A 17,185-nucleotide genomic window follows, 5' to 3' on the forward strand; every position below is an offset into this window, starting at 1 on the left:
CATCTTAACCACAGGTGAGAAAATCTCTTCAAAGTCAATGCCTTTCTTCTGACTAAAACCCTTCACAACCAATCTTGTCTTGTACCTTGGTTGTGATCTATTTGGTTCAGGCTTCGTCTTTAGTACCCATTTATTCTTCAATGCTTTCTCTAGCTCAAGCTTCATGGTAGACAACTCATTCAACAGTCCCTGGAAATTACTGAGATGCTCTGCAACACTATTACCATCCTTGTACTTTAAATTCACAACCCTTCTTATCTTGTCCTATGCAGTCTTTCTCTCATAAAGACTCTAATTTCTACCAAAGGCTATATGTATCAACTTCCTTAGCTACATGATGGAAGACACTCTGATCAACCCATTGCCTAATATGTCCAATGGTTTTCCTATTTAATTTCTTCCACTCATCCTCAGTTGTAGTAACTGGCTTATAATCCTTACGTTCAATGGGCTCAAACAACTCTTTGCAATATAGAATATCCTCCATCCTAGTATTCCAAACTGAATAATTGGAACTTGTGAGTTTAATCATTCCACTACCTACCTCCTCCATTTAATTCACACAAGAGATCCAATTGATAATCAACCTGGCTCTAATACCACTTGTTAGAGTGAATTCACAATATTCTAACAAACACCAAAATTTTTCTACTATTTCCTTATGCAAAACTAAATAGGCAATATCAACTAGCAATAATAAATAAATAAACTCATGCAATAGAAAATAAATTAGACACCATAATTTTTACGTGAAAAACCCCCAATGTAAAGGGAAAAACCATGGGACCTAGTATAGTTCAAACTTCCATATCAACAATAATGGGTTACACCTATCTTTTCTACAATAATATCTAGAGGCTGCCAAATACATCGAGAGCACATGTAGCCTTGGATTATACAATCTCTATTGGCAAAAGCAAAGAAAATTAGAGAAAGTATACCAAAAGCATCGTTACTGTTGACGGGCAGTAACATCAGTTCCCAAGCTCAAAATATGATCTCCACTGTTTCGATTGTAGCTACTTGAGTTTCAAATCTCTCCTCTTAATTTCAACTCAATCGGACCACAGATGAAACAGGATTGGCTCATTGATGAAATTTGGGCAATTAGATGCAATTTTTTCTCTCTTCTCTTCTCTCTATTTTTCCCGATTTCCTTCATTTTTTTCTTTTTCTTTTTTTAATGCAACTGACTTGGTCCCCAAGCATATGGGGCCCACTCCCTCACATACGAGGGAGCCCAATAGATTCTAACGTCAATATTCCTCAAATTTATAATACTTTTTATTAAGATCATCAAGATTATCTTTAACACAAAGTTGCTTATTTCAACCATAATTCTACCGCTATAGACCTCTAATTTGCTTTGATTAATTACAATGTAGGTCCACCAGTAGACCATAAGACATGCTCCATCAAAGAGTGAATAATAAAAATTAAGAGTTTAAGAGTTTTGGATGAGGATAGAAGAAGGGTCTTTAAGAGTTTTAGTAAGTATCCCGTTAAAAAAAGGTGGGCGAGCATGTAGGATCCGACCAGATTTCTATAATTTCAAAGCAATATTGAATCCAAGGTCTGTGGACTAGTTTTGGAATTTATAATAAAAATTAAATTTTTGTCACTTTTCCTTATATTTATTTAAATAAACTTATACCTATACTATTTATAAAAATATGAACTATTTTTCACTTTTTTATTTTAAAAATCACCTTAATCAATACTAATAATAAATTTAAATATGAATTTAATCTTTCATGACCTCCTCAACACACTCTTGATACGAAATAAGCCTCCCGCCATAGATAAGAGATCGAGAGATGAACCCGCACCACATTTTAGAACCTTGGAACCAAGACCCCCAACTAGAGATGGAATTTCAGAACCTAAACAACTCACTTTAACCAACCCAAAAATGAACCATTATTTTATATAGAAATGAATCTATCTATCCCCACAACATAATGCAAAAAGCACTCCCGAAACACTACATAATGGAGGTATGCACGCACGAGAACTACACGAGTGCAGTGTCTCCGCAAAAAGAGTCACCAGTCTCACCAGTCTCACCAGTCTCCCCAGAGAGAAATTCTTCTAGCCAGGCTTCCAAAGGGGAGATCTCTTCATCTGGTGGGGTGACCACTTTTTCTACTTGATTAGTCATAGAGCGCTCCGATGACTCTGAAACCATGTCGAACCTGCCTTTGGATTATTCCCAAACAAAGAGCCAAGATCGGCTGCATAGTTGTTGTTAATCCCTACAAGTCCTACCACTCCTTTCCAGCCCTGCCAGAATTGCCATATCGACCAAGATAGAGACCTTGAAGAAACAATGTGATTGATATCCAATGCTTGGCTGAGCTTCACGGTGGTCATGTGCGGAGGGAAATTTATAGAAGAGAGTGGCCTTGAGTTGATCAGTTTGAGGAGATAAACTGATCAAGCAGCATCTCATTGAGGAGACATGCCTTTATTTCAGTTTGAGTTTGAACTTTTCTCATTGGAGACAATGGGATCCGCCAAGAGTTCTTTGTTCTAAGAGCATGAGTTTAGGTCAGATTGAGGAGATAAACTGACGCCAACCGACATGGTTTTGAACATGCAGCTATAGACGTTTGAAATAAAATCTTTGGCGGACCTCCACAAGAGGGAATTTTTAATAAAGGATTTGTTCTCATGTCACATTGAGGAAATAATTAAACTGATACCAATGGACATAGTTTAATCACTTAGAATTGCTCTAAAGATTAGGAAGAAGATAAAAGTGAGGTCAAATGTCAATCAAAACAATCTCCCTCTGGAATTATATTATTGTCGTCTAAGGCAGCTGAAATAGTCTGCCCTAGAATTTATTACAAAGGATTGGGGGAAGATAGGATTATAGATGTGTCAATCAGTTGATTTTAACTTAATTTGTGATCAAACTTAGAGAGATTTTCTCAATGGGAGTACATTGTTAGAGTAAGAAGATTGGAGTATGGAGTTGATGCAGTAGAGGATGAGAGGATTTATTATTGTCATATGAAAACAGTGCTCAATACTCAGAAATCAACCTACGAAACCCTCAGCATAATACAAGACACATAGGTTTACAGTAAGGTGCATGGAGAAGATGATGCTTAATTTAGCTGCAAACATAAACGTATATGATATATGACACTCAAAGACATGTACTATATATACTTTCGACTTGTCTCATCATCCATAATTTGGTGATTTCTTCAGCTGGTGTGTTTAGGGATTGAACTTGCATTTGGATCAACGTTGGGAATCAAAGAAGCAAACTCGGCCACCAAAGCCTCAAGGTCATCCCCGCGGACAGAGTAATCACTAGTCTCATCATCCATGAGAAGTTGTTCCTCTAGGTAGAGAAGGTGTTGCCTAAGGTCACTTATAGTCGCTTGCCTCTTCTTCAAGTGGTTGTTCCAGCGATTCTTGATATCATTATGAGATCGCCCAAGAAGATGATATTTTGCCATAGATGCCCAGCTGCAAGACAACACAGGAACTCTTACCTCAGACTCAAGCTGATCACCACACTATCAGATGGTACCATATCATATCATATCATATGAAAATGGGAAAATATGAAGATGATTCTCATTACCTATTCTGAGGAAGCGACATTTGGTGGATGATGATGTTATCATCCTCTTTAGAGAAGTCCGCTTTGTTGATACCAGGCTTCAGATAGTTATTCCACCTCTCCCAACACCTCTTATCAGTCCTGTCCAGCTCCGCCAGCTCTGCGATCTTTCCCCAAGATTCATTAGGGAATTTGAGCTTAAATTCTTTGAGCTTATTGTCTTCTTCTAGGGTCCATGGCCGTCTCTGCTCCTGTGGTCTTGCCATCACGGATTTCTCTGCACAGATGGAAGCAATTAACACAATAAATTTTCCATCAAATATACTACTACTTAAAAAGCAGGGAAGCCCTCCCCATTGAATAACAAGCTGTGAAGAGAAGATTGAGACCTTGAAGAGACAATGTGATTGATATCCCATGCTTGGCTGAGCTTCATGGTGATCATGTGCGGAGGGAAATTTATAGAAGAGAGTGGTCTTGAGTTGATCAGTTTGAGGAGATAAACTGATCAAGCAGCATCTCATTGAGGAGGTAGGCCTTTATTTCAGTTTGAGTTAATTTGGACTTTTCTCACTGGAGACAATGGGATCCGCCAAGAGTTCTTTGTTCTAAGAGCATGGATTTAGGTCAGATTGAGGAGATAAACTGCCGCCAACCGACTTGATTTTGAACATGCAGCTATAGACGTTGGACCGCCAAAAGAGGGAATTTTTAATAAAGGATTTGTTCTCATGTCAGATCGAGGAAATAAAATGACACCAACGGGCATAGTTTAATCACTTAGCATTGCTCTTAAGATTAGAAAGAAGATAGAAGTGAGGTCAAATGTCAATCAAAACAATCTCCCAGTGGAATTATATTACTGTCGTCCAAGGTAGCTGAAATAGTCTGCCCTACAATTTATTACAAAGCACTGGGGGAAGATAGGATTATAGATGTGTCAATCAGTTGATGCCAACTGACATGGTTTTGAATATAAAATCTTTGGTGGACCACCACAAGGCGGAAAATTTTTAATAAAAGATTTGTTCTCAGGTCAGATTGAGGAGATAAACTGACGCCAATGGACTTAATTTAATCATTTAGTATTGTTTATAATACACCAAAGTCGTATGTGAGGACAATATATATCTGTTGATGAAAGTTCAGTTTTCAATAAATGTTTATATTTTGAGGACATCTTTCCCAACATCGATTTCAATCCCCACCTTTTCTTTCACTCTCCCTCTGCTTTCTCCTTTCTTTATCCGACATCCTACTCGTCTGCCTCATCATGGTTACTTCCCTTTTCTTCCGTAGAGACAAAAAGGTTTTGGTCTTAACACAAATTCACAAATTCATCTCGAAACATTTTTTAAATAAATAAAAATTATAAATTTTTATAATTTTTTCCTAACTAGATATTTTTTTATTATTTAATACATGTTAAAAATTAGAAAAAGAAAAAGAATAAACTTTAATTTAATTACCTATATAATGGGGGAGGGGCAGAATAAGACACCTCAATACCCATACCCAACTTTGTCCTAAATTTGAGAAAAAATCTTAGACTCGCCCACCCTTAACCTATTTATCTTCATCCTAAACTTGATTTATTAAGGGTAGGATCGGGAATTCCAAAAAAATCCCCTTATTATTTTCCTAAGAAAGAAAAGAAGAGGATAAAAGAGAAAAAAAAAATAGTGAAAGTCGATGGAACCCATGAAAGAGAAAGATGAATAATGAGGGAAAAAAATATGAAATATAGAATTGAACAAAAAAAAAGCAATAAAATTTAAGATAATGATAATGATATTTTAAAAACGTAAATGCATCAATATTATATTTATCAGAACAAAATTAGAAGTCTATAGTCATGTTTGTTAATTTGCATGTACTTCGTAATTTTATAATTAAAAAAAAAGAGATAAATATATGATTTTAAAACATTTAAAAAAATTAAAATAAAAAATTAACACTTATAACTAGTCTTTATCTATCTGTAAACCATCAAAATTAGTAAAAGATGGTAGAAAAATCGTTTAAAATTTTTTTCTTAAGTTTTCATTTTTAAAAATAAAAAACATTTAGAACTATCAAGAATATTAATGAAATTTAAAATATAATTAAAAAAAAATTCAAACTCATCCATAATCCGTTTATAATAATTTCATACTCAATTCATTAAGGTGGGACGAGAATCGAAAAAATCAGTTTCATTGCTACCTTGGACCAATAACATGTGGTAGTGCAATTGCAAGAATTGAATGGAACAAATAAGTGAGGTTATGTCCTTCGTAATGATTAATTTAGCAATTGCAGGAATGGAACAAAGAAGTGAGGTTGTGTCACTGTCCTTAGCTATGATCAATTAATTTCAATGCCTTGCCCAGAAAACCCAAACTTCGTCCGGTTTCTGATGACCATCCGACCAGGTATGGACCGTATGGTATCCGTGAATAGTTTAGGTTTTATTTTTTAATATTTCCTTCAAATTGGATGGTTAAGTGGGAATTGCTGACACCTTTCTCCTCAGACTCTTTTTAAGAAAAAAAAGAAAAAAAAAAAGACTACTTGTCTATTTCTTATAACAATTTCATAACCCTTCAACATAATACAAAAAGATGGGTTCATGATCTTGGAGCATACATATATATATTCCCTACTAGTCTCATAGTCGGAAAGTTCTGCAAATTTCTGGTGACTTGTTCATTTGGCATGAACTCCTTCTCCACTGAGGCTGAAACCGGTCCAGAAATCTAAGGCTCAAAGTAATCTCCCCCGAAATTGGTCACATTTGGATGAACTTTGGGAATCAAAGGAGCAAACCCGGCAATCAAAGAGTGATGGGTAGTCTCATCATCCCCAAGAAATTCCAGGTAGGCTTCAGAAGTGAACCAAGGGTTGGCGATATCTTGTGAGGCTGAAATGGGTGTAGGAATGGAGCTTGCGTTTGGAATATTCTGGTTCAGACGAAAGAGCTTTGTGGGTCGGGAATATTCTGATGAGTACTTATCCCAAGCTTCTTCTTCACATGGTTGTTCCAGCGGTTGGCCCTGGAAGATGATTTTTTTGCTATAAATGCCCAGCTCAAACTCAAACTGACCACACTATCATATTCATATAATCTCATAATGGAAAAATATGAGTATGAGGATTCTCATTACCTATTCCCATAAAGTAACTGCAGGCGGGTGATGGTATTGTCTTCCGTCAGACTGTTATTCCACCTCTCCCTGCAACTCTTGCCACTCCTCTCCAGCCCTGCCAGCATTGCGATATTTGGCCAAGATAGATGGGGATGTCTGCTTTTACATTCAATGAGCTTATGGTCTTCTTCTTCGGTCCATCGCTGTCTCTGCTCCTTTGGTCTTGCCATCATGGATTTCCCTGCAAAGATGGAAGAAATCAACCCAATAAGTTTTCCATCAAACATACTACTGCTTAAAAACCAGCGAAGCCCCATTGAATAGCAAGCTGTGAAGAGAAGATTGAGACCTTGAAGAAACAATGTGATTGTTATCCAATGCTTGGCTGAGCTTGCTTCATAGTGGTTAATTTTGGGAGGGAAATTTATACAAGAGAGTTGCCTTCAGTTGATCCGTTTGAGGAGATAAACGGAAGCCATCTCATTGAGGCCACATGCCTTTATGTCAGTTTGAGTAGTGAAATTTTCTCATTGGAGACAATGGGGTCCGCCACGAGTTGTAGGGGCAACTTTCTTTGTTTTAAGAGCATGGGCTTGGGTCAGACTGAGGATATAAATTGACGTCAGCCAATATACAGCTACAAGCTTTTGAAATAATATCTTTGGTGGACCACCACAAGAGGGAATTTTTAATAAAAGATTGGTTCTCAGGTCAGATTGAGGAGATAAACTGACACCAACGGACATACTTTAATCACTTAGACTTGTTCTTAGGATTTTGGATTTTTCTCCTAGTAATTATATGACAAACTGACACCAACAAACACAGCGGCTTTATTGGAACAAACATGCCAGAGGGCAGAGGACCGATTGCAGTAAAATAGGAAACAATGACACTTTGAAAAGACACTTTGGTGTTGCGATTTCAATTTTCAATGATAAAAGGTTCATAAAGTTGGAAAGTCCAAAAGTAGACCATCGGTTTCAATCCTACCTTTTCTTTCACTCTTTTTCTTCCGTTTGTATCCGACATCCTACTCATCCGTTTGTATCTGACATCCGTCTCATGAATACTTCCCCTCTAATTACCACATGGACAAAAGGACTAAGAGTTTGCTGTCAAACTAAGCTTTTTTAATAAAAAAAGGAAAGAAAAAAAATTAACCTTTATTTAATTTTAAAATACTCATCAGAGTAATTACGTTGACGCATATCAGTATGAATATATTATATTTTTTATTTTTTATTTTTTTTACGAGAAAATCATGTTAACTGTTAATTTAGCTCTAAGATTAAAACTATAATTACTAATTATGATTTTATTATAAAAAAGAAATAGTGAAATAAAACTTAAAGATTATTTTGGTAAATATTTTGAAAAGCAATCTAGATGTGAAATCTATTTTTTTTAAATGATTACTTTTATGATAAACTCCCTCACACAAATTCTTACGAAGTTCTTCCCGGTTCCTTCAACAATCCACCAGGTGTGCTATTTATGCCAATAATAGTACTAGTTTAGATGCAAAACGTACACTACTTGTCTATTTGTTACTTTTTAAATCGAAGAGAATTCTATGTTTGACCATATTAATGGGTCTGAGAACCGTCTAATAACCCTTCAATATATACAAAACGCAGCTTTATTATAAGATGGATTCATGAACAGCCTGTGTGTCTACATATCTATATGTGGAACTTATGCATAATGACTAGTAGAAAGAGAATATATATATATATATATATTCGAGCAGACCAAAATCTGGTGACTTCTTCAGTTGGCCTGAACTCGCTCTCCAGTGAGGCTGAAATCGGTCCGGAAATCCAAGGCTCAAAAGTAATCTCCCCCGAAAGAGTGATGGATAATCTCATCATCACTCATAAGATGATCCCCTGCAAATTCTGGGTAGACTAATTCAGAAGTAGACCAAGAGTTGGCGATTTCTTGTGAGACTGAAACCAGTGTAGAGCTTGTGTTTGGATCAATATTGTGGTTGAGATGAAAGAGTTGTGTGGCATGTGGCTCATCCCCGGTGCTACTTTGTTGGTATACTTTTCCCAATCTTCTTCTTCTTCAAATGGTTGTACCAGCGGTTCTTCACATCATTATCGGTTCGCCCTGGAAGATGAGCTGCTATACTCTCCCAGCTGCAACACAACATAAAAACTCCTCAAACTGATCAAATTATCATATCATATGATAATGGAAAAGTATGAGGATGATTCTCATTACCTATTCCCATAGAGCGACTGGAAGCAGATGATGGCGTCGTCTTCCTCTTGGGAGAAGTTCTCTCTCTTGACGTTAGGATCCAGATGGTTATTCCACCTCTCCGTACAACTCTTACCACTCCTGCTCAGCCCTGCCAGCGTTGGGATATCTGGGCGATGTAGATCGGGATTTCTGCTTATTCAAAGAGCATCCAGTCTTCTTCTTCGGGTCTCTGCTCCTCTGATATTACCATCATGGATTTTCCTGCAAAGATGGAAGAAATTAACCCAATAAAATTTTCATGAAATATACTACAAGAAAAATAGATACAATGACTGCTTAAAAACCAGAGAAGCGCCATTGAAAAGCAAGCTGTCAAGAGGAGATTCAGACCTTGAAGAAACAATGTGCTTGGCTGAGGTTGCTTCATAGTGGTCATGTGCTCAGGGAATTTATAGAAGAGAGTTGCTTTCATGTTATCAGTTTGAGACACACTGAAGCGAAATTTATAGAACGGAGTTGCAAACTGACGCCAAACTGACGCTAAGAGCATGGATTTGGCTCAAACTGACGCCAACCCTGCATGGTTTTGAACATGCAGATACAAACAATTGAAAATCTTTGGTGGGCCACAAGAGGGAATTTTTAATAGAAGATATGTTCTGAGGTCAGATTAAGAGGACATGCAAACTGACGCCAACGGACATAGTTTAATCAATCAGATTTGTTCTTAGGATTTTTCTCTTAGTGATTAGTTATTATTAGTTGCATACTAGAATTATTTCTCATACTAGATTTCCATAAAATATCACTTATTATAAGCTGCATACTAGAGTTGAATTTCCAGTATACCATCTTTCTCATCCAACAAGCCTTGTTAGAAGAAAATCTTAGCACCCAAATAAATTATAATAGGTGGTATGGAACTGATATGAGAGGAAAGTTTCAAACTTCAAAGAAAACTCCTTTTGTCGTTTCTTGAAAAACTAGCAAGCAAAAAAATGGTTAATTTCCTATCTCCAAACTGATTTTCAACTTTCCTTTCACAGGAAAAAATGGAGAAACTTAACACAAGGAGAAGATCAGTTCACATGTGGCAGTTTCCGAAGCTCTTGCGAATGGAGGATATGACAAACCCCATCGAAGGAGACATGCGTGCGTTTAAGTCAATGTTGAGTTCAGAAATCTCTCTAGTCTTTTTCACTTTCATCATATCTGATTTGAGACTAACCCACCCTTCTTTCTCTCCGTTTTTGTTTGAAACCAAACGGACATGGACATGGTTTAGTGTCTTTAGTCATTTCACATAATAGTTTGCACTACAAAAAGTTTGGTTCTATTAGGAGACAACCTATCAACTGCTGGGGATTTGGTCGGAAATTTGTCCGTGTCTACTCCTGTTTTTTTGCTTTATTTTAAAAACTGTTTTTAAGTTAAAAAAAAAAAAAAAAAAACAAAACAAAAAACAAGTTTTGGATAAATTATTTTTGAAGATAATTTTTCTATTTTGATTTTGTGAAAACATTATAAATTCAATTTATATAATATTGGTTAAATTTAGTTTAAGTCTTACCAAAAATAAAAATAATTTTGTAATAATGAATGAATTAAAAAATAAAAGTAAAACATGAAAAGTAATATCATAATAATATCTTAAATAATTTTTTTTAAATGCTATTTTAGTATATGTTAGAAAAATATGGATATTATTAATGTCTTAATAAAAGCAGAATTGATTTTTTTTTTTTAATGAATAAAAAATGAATTTTAATTTTTTTTAATATGCAAAATAAACCAACTTTCGTTACATGCACACAGTACTTAATTACAAAGATGGTATTCTAAAATCCTTTGATTTAATATGAAATTAATTAGATTAGATTTTTAAATTCTAAATTATTTTTACAAATTAAAAGATTCATTAAAAAATTTAAATTATTAATTATATCTCACTCCTAATGAGAAAATTAAAAAATATAGTTGCATGTATAAGAGAAAAAATAAAATCATTAGTCATAATATATCGATTTTGTTTATTATTTTTTGTAGTGATTGAATCTAGTTTTTGAGTTCTAAATAATCTTTAAAAATTCTTAAACTCATTAATAATTTCAATCAATTTGAAGTTTATTTCTCTAGGAGAAAACTTATAAAAATCTAATTATGTGCAAAAAGAAGTAATAAAGTCCTTATGAACTAATTTTTATCATAATTTTTTGTATTAATGGATCCACTATTTGAGTTTCTAATTATTGCTAAAAAATACTAACCTCATTAATGAATCAAATACATTAAGTCTTATTTAATTTGGAGTTTATTTTCCTAGTGAAAAAAAAATTAGAAAAATATGATTCTATGTAGAAGAAAAATAATATAGTAGTTATAAACCTATTTTTGGTATTGATTTTATCACTATTTGAACTTTAACTTTTACAAATTACTAAATCGTTAATGAATCCAACACATTAAGTCTTGCTTGATTTGAAATTTATTTGTCTAATGTAAAAAAATTGTAAAAATGTGATATATGTAAAAGAAGAAGCTAACCAAGTCATTGAAAATAAAGTTTGATCATATAATTTTCTAATTTTAATTTATTGAGTTCTATGACTTTCTAATAATACTAATTAAATTGGTTTTAGATATTAAAATTATTTTAAAAAATTAATAAATTATATGTATCTAGTTTGATTTGAAATTTATTTTCTTAATAAAAGTTTTACATGTCAATAAAAGCTTTAATGCAAACAATATTAATTCAAGAACATAAAAATAAAATAATCCACACAAAGATATATGAGGTTTTAATATGGTTCGACCAAAATATAGGCATGGTTAATCAAGTTATTTAAAATAAATTATAGTTTATGACTTTTTAATGTTATTGAGTTTCATGACTTTCTAATATTAATTAAATTAATTTTTGAGATTTCAATTATTTTTTAAAATTAAAAAATTATATCATTTAGTTTGATTTGGAATTTATTTACTTAATGAAAATTTTAGACAAGTTAAAAGAAATTCAAAAAAGCAAATATAAATTAAAGGAATATCATATTTGAAGATTTTCAAAATTGATATTTGATCATAAAGAAAGAAGAAAAATAATCTCATATTCAATTTTATTTGGTTTTTTATGATATTTTAAAATTTCTCTATGTTTTCCTTTTGTTTATAAAAATTGATGAAAATAATTTCTAATTATTCTTTGAAAACCGTTCTCTATTTACTTTGTTTTTAGAATTTAAAAATAGAAAATAACGATCAAACATTATTATGAATTTTTAAAAATAGTTTCTTATTTTTAAGAATAAAAAAATGATTTTTAATCACACAACTAAACAAGCTCTAACAGAATAATAGCTTTTACTGAATTAAAAGAACTTTAAAAAACAACAAATAATGGCTCTAAGTATGGTCCACTGGATAGTAAATGTGTTTGGTAATTAAGAGAAAAAATGGTGTGGCTTAAGCTGGTACGGTGATGATGAAATGATGAGGTAGTAAAAAGTCATCGATAAGGGTTGAAAAGAATTGATTTTAAATAAAAAGTAAAATTAACCAAAATTAGAATAAAATATGAGAAAAATCTTAATTATGTGATCGATCACTTAAAAAAAATTAAATATTTTGAAATATGGTAAATACTACTTTAACAATTTTGGTTCCGCGAGTCTTTTGGAATTTATGAATGATTAAAAATGTTTTTCATTTACATTTTGAATCAATATAGTGCAGTAATGTCTCACACATTTCCATTTTTGATTAAAAAAAAAAAAAACAAACCAATGATGGATGAAGTTTTATTAGTTTATTTATTGAATTTGATTCATTAAAAATTTTCAAAAATCAATTTTCAATTTTTAGAGAAGCAGTACTTTTAAGCCATTTAGATTTTTGTTTTTTCATAATAATAAAACGGATAATTGAATCATTTAAAATTGTTTCTCCACCTCACTCTATCATTCTTGCCACACCTCTGCACTAAGGTGTAATTTCAACAGATTAGCCCAATCTAACAATCTAACCTAAACCCAACCTAATTAAGGCATGTTTGGACAGTTATTTTCGGGTTGGACTTAAGGTAAGTATTATGAACCCGAATTTAATTTGGATTAGACTCAAACCAAGATTTGAACAATTCAAGCATAAATCGAAAATATATATATATCTTTATTTGCATATTATAATTTTTTTTATTTATAAGAATTCCATATTATTATTATTATTATTATTATTATTATTATTATTTTGTTTTCTGAGCTATAAACTCCTCATAATGTAATTAAAACTATAAATAAAATTAAAAGAAAACTAATAATGTAAGAATGGTGGATTTATTTTTTATATTTAATTCCTTCAAATAGATGGTCACAAGTCATGGGTCTAACCGTTATAAGATGAATAATTTCATCGGTGAGTACAATAAGCCAACCATTATATTATGCAGAAATTAATGGGTCTAACCCTTCAACATAATACGAAGCCCAGGTTTATTATAAGATGCATTCATGACCATGCAGCAAACTCAATGCTTATATCCAAATGCTTTTCCCACCTTTCCCTACATCTCTTACGACTCCTCTCTAGCTCTGTCAGCATTGCGATTTCTGGCCAAGATAGATGGCGATTTTTGCTTTTACATTCAAAGAGCTTCTGGTCTTCTTCTTTGGTCCATGGCCGTGTCTCCAACCCACTCGTCTGCTGTGGTGTTTCCATTACGGATTTCCCTGCAGAGACGGGAGAAATTAACCCAATAAAGCTGCTTCCATGAAATCTACTACAAGAAAACAAATAAATAGATACAATGACGGTAGAAAAAAAAAAAAAAAAACAGGGAAGCCCTCCCCATTGAATAGCAAGCTGTGAAGAGAAGATTGAGACCTTGAAGAAACAACGTGCTTGTTATCCAATGCTTGGCTGAGCTTGCTTCATAGTGGTCATATGAGGAGGCAAATTTATAGAAAGAGAGTTGCCTTCAGTTGATCAGTTTGAGGAGATAAACTGAAGCAGCATCTCATAGGATCCGCCGGGAGTTGTAGAGGCAACGTTCTTTGTTCTAAGAGCATGGATTGAGGTCAGATTGAGGAGATAAAATGACGCCAACGGACATGGTCACATTTTGCTTTCTTAGTCCCTGAGATTAGTCAAGGAAAATGAGTCAAGACAAAATAATTTACAGTTTCTGATATAAAAGTTTGGTTCTAATAAGAGATCATAAGCTACCAATCGCTTGGGATTTGATCGGAAATTTGTCCTATGAAATCTAATTCATTGTTCTCCGGTCAGATTGAGGAGATAAACTGACGCCAACGGACATGTTTTTGAACATGCAGCTACAGACATTTGAAATAAAATCTTTGGTGGACCACTAGAGGGAATTTTAATAAGACATTTGTTTGGAGGTCAGATTGAGGAGATAAACTTAGGCCAACGGACATAGTTTAGTCTCTTAGATTTGTTCTTAGGATTTTTGTCGTAGTAATTAGTTATTATAAGTTGCATACTAGATTTGAACATCACTTTGAATTGTTTCTCCACCTCGTAGCTCTCACCACTCCTCAATAAAGCTGTTTGAGCGTTTCATAATAATTTTTTTGACATAAATTTATATTTATAACACACCTAAGTCATATTTAAGGACACTAACCCATAATATTTACCTGTAACAAATAGTTTTCTATATTGTTTAGTCATTAATTTTATATCATTTTACAACCATATTTATTGGTGTAACAAATATACAGTTGATTGGTGAATATTAATTCAGTCACAAGAGTTCAAAAGTATACCATGAAGGCCTTGTTAGAGAGAAGTGGAGCAAACAACTTATAAGGATACAACCAAACAAATTGACTCTAGGGTTACAACTAGGGCTCTTTTAAACTTACGCCAATCGAGGAGGGTTAATTTTCTACCCTAATTTTCAATTTCAGGCGTGTGAGTTTTTTTAATTTATGAATGATTAAAAATATTTTGTTTTAAAAAAAATCTTGAACTCACTGTTAACTTGATTCTCTTCACCCTAAATCTTATTTAATAAGGGTGGGAGGAGTAGCCCAAAAAACTCACCCTATTGTCATTTTAGAAAAGAAAGTAAAAGTAAGTGGAAACAAAAGTATTAAATATGAAATTAAAAAAATAAAGTAAAATTAAAAATAATGATAATGATAATTAAAAATTTTAAATGAAGCAATATCTCATTGGAACGAAATTAGAAGTCCATTTGTTAATTTGTACTTTTATAATTTAAAAAAAAATAAAAGATAAAGGTATATAAAAATATTTGATTTTAAAACTTTATAAAAAAATTGTAAAATAAAAAATTAACACTTGTAACTCGTCTATGTCCTATCCATGAACCATCGAAATTAGTAAAAGATTCTCGACAAATGGATGAATTTTTTTTCTTTTGGTTTTTGTTTTTAAAACTAAAAACATTAATTAGAACCATCCAGAATATTAATGAAAATTAAAAACACAAGCATATTATTGAAATTGTTTGTTCTCTTTTATTGTTTGCATGTATTCCTATTGAATTATGGGGAAGGGCAGCAGTTTTTACTATAGTTCACTTAATTAATAAAATTCCCTAATTCCACACCTCTAGTTTGTCACATTTGAAAAGTTGTATGGCTATGCTCCTAATTACTCTTCCTTGAGAGTTTTTTGTTGTACTTGTTTTGTTCTTCGTCCTTGTGCAAAGCATAGCAAATTATCTTCTTGTTCTGTCATTTGTTTTTTCTAGGATATGATGAAAGTCAAAAGGGATATCTTGCTTTGATTTGATTAGCCATAAATTATATGTTTCTCATCATGTTTTCTTCTTTGAGCATATACTTTTATTTTTTATTCCCGTTGAGTCTCATAATGTCTTTTAAGTCTAAACTTGTTCACATTGATCTTTTCTTGGCTGATATAAATAGTTTTCATGTAGATATTGATACTTTAGTTATGGATCATCATGCTCATTTCTCTCCTCAAACTGCTACTCTAGCACCTTTTGAGACTATGGAACCTCTTCCCCCACATTCTTTTCAACGTCTTCATAAGTCTACTTGATTACCATATTTTATTCATTCCTCTTATTCAAATTCTTTTACATCATTTTTAGCTTCTATTCACAACCGTTTTGAGCATCTATCATATAAAAAAGCTATTCTTGATCTTTTTTGGGTAGCAAACTATGATTGAGGAACTTTTTGCTTTTCATAAGATTAATGCTTAGGGTTTGGTACCTTTACCACTTGGCAAGAATGCAATAGGTTTTCATTAGGTCTATAAAATCAAAACTAATTATGACGGTTCAATTAAGCAGCACAAAGCCTGATTGGTTGCTAAGGGATTTTCTCAATAGTATGGTATGGATCATGAGGAAATTTCTGCTTTTATTACAAAGATGACTGCATTTTGTACTCTTATTATAATTACTTATGTACTCTTATCTCAGTTAGATGTTGAAAATGTCTTTTTGAATGGTGTTCTTCAAGAAGAAGTCTATATGGTCCTTCCTCTTGGTGTTTCTCATAATCTTAGAGAAGTTTGCAAGCTTAAGAAAGTTTTATACAGTCTCAAACAAACACCTTGTGCTTGGTTTGCAAACTTCTTTGATGTGCTTATTTTTCTTGGCTTTCACCTAGTCATCATGATCCTACACTCTCTTTAAAGTACTACACCTCTATTGGTTATATTCTTCTTTCTCTATATGTTGATGACATAATTATTATAGGTGATGATGTTGATAAGATTATAGTGTTGAAATCATATTTGACTTCCCATTTTAAAATGAAGGATTTGGGCTCTATACAATACTTTTTGGGTATTGAGGTAGTTTCTTCTCCAAAAGGTTATCTTCTTTCACAATCAAAGTACATAATTGATATTCTCAATCATGTTCACCTTATTGACACTACTCTTAAAGTTAATGTTCAGTATTCTTCTTCTGATGGCAACCCCTTGCTAGAACCTACTTTATATTGTACTATTGTTGGCAACTTGGTATATCTCATCATTACACGTTCGAACATTACTTATGTTATTCATAATGTTAGTCAATTTGTTGTTTCTCCTACTACAGTTCATTAAGTTGTTGTCTTTGTGTTCTGTGGTATCTCTGAGGCACTATATTTCATAGTCTTTTATTCCCATCTACTTCTTTTTTAAGAGTTGCATGCATATTCTGATGTTGATTGAACCAGTGATCTCAAAGATCACAAGTCTACCACTAGATTTTATACATTTTTTTTTAAGGATTCTCTTATTT

The 17,185-nt window shown here is 32.9% G+C and overlaps 3 protein-coding genes across 3 annotated transcripts; all 3 read right to left on the minus strand.

Moving 5' to 3' along the window:
* Positions 1-3,218: 3,218 nt before the first annotated feature.
* On the minus strand, positions 3,219-3,849 carry LOC104882002 (transcription factor MYB93-like). The gene is made up of 2 exons (XM_010663880.1): positions 3,605-3,849; positions 3,219-3,486 (listed from the first exon to the last, which is right to left on the minus strand). The coding sequence occupies exons 1-2, from the start codon at positions 3,847-3,849 to the stop codon at positions 3,219-3,221; spliced, it is 513 nt and encodes a 170-aa protein (XP_010662182.1).
* Positions 3,850-6,321: 2,472 nt separating this feature from the next.
* On the minus strand, positions 6,322-7,028 carry LOC109124145 (transcription factor WER-like). The gene is made up of 2 exons (XM_019225907.1): positions 6,730-7,028; positions 6,322-6,637 (listed from the first exon to the last, which is right to left on the minus strand). The coding sequence occupies exons 1-2, from the start codon at positions 7,026-7,028 to the stop codon at positions 6,322-6,324; spliced, it is 615 nt and encodes a 204-aa protein (XP_019081452.1).
* A 1,513-nt stretch (positions 7,029-8,541) lies between these two features.
* Positions 8,542-13,641, minus strand: LOC100853855 (transcription factor MYB53-like). Its single transcript, XM_019225908.1, has 4 exons — positions 13,481-13,641; positions 8,944-9,114; positions 8,764-8,858; positions 8,542-8,663 (listed from the first exon to the last, which is right to left on the minus strand). Exons 1-4 carry the CDS (start codon positions 13,639-13,641, stop codon positions 8,542-8,544), a joined length of 549 nt encoding a protein of 182 aa, XP_019081453.1.
* Positions 13,642-17,185: the final 3,544 nt, after the last annotated feature.

The sequence above is a fragment of the Vitis vinifera genome, chromosome 16 (assembly GCF_030704535.1).
Source record: "Vitis vinifera cultivar Pinot Noir 40024 chromosome 16, ASM3070453v1".
Taxonomy (NCBI): Eukaryota; Viridiplantae; Streptophyta; class Magnoliopsida; order Vitales; family Vitaceae; genus Vitis; species Vitis vinifera.

Excerpts from the sequence above, each read along its gene's own strand:
- LOC104882002 (XM_010663880.1), bottom strand. The coding sequence starts at position 3,849 with ATGGCAAGACCACAGGAGCAGAGACGGCCATGGACCCTAGAAGAAGAC. Across the intron at positions 3,487-3,604 it reads ATGTCGCTTCCTCAGAATAG|CTGGGCATCTATGGCAAAAT; the intron begins GTAATGAGAATC and ends GTTGTCTTGCAG.
- LOC109124145 (XM_019225907.1), bottom strand. The coding sequence starts at position 7,028 with ATGGGGCTTCGCTGGTTTTTAAGCAGTAGTATGTTTGATGGAAAACTT. Across the intron at positions 6,638-6,729 it reads CAGTTACTTTATGGGAATAG|CAAAAAAATCATCTTCCAGG; the intron begins GTAATGAGAATC and ends GGGCATTTATAG.
- LOC100853855 (XM_019225908.1), bottom strand. The coding sequence starts at position 13,641 with ATGGAAACACCACAGCAGACGAGTGGGTTGGAGACACGGCCATGGACC. Across the intron at positions 8,859-8,943 it reads CAGTCGCTCTATGGGAATAG|CTGGGAGAGTATAGCAGCTC; the intron begins GTAATGAGAATC and ends GTTGTGTTGCAG. Across the intron at positions 8,664-8,763 it reads GAAGAAGAAGATTGGGAAAA|TCTCACAAGAAATCGCCAAC; the intron begins GTATACCAACAA and ends CACTGGTTTCAG.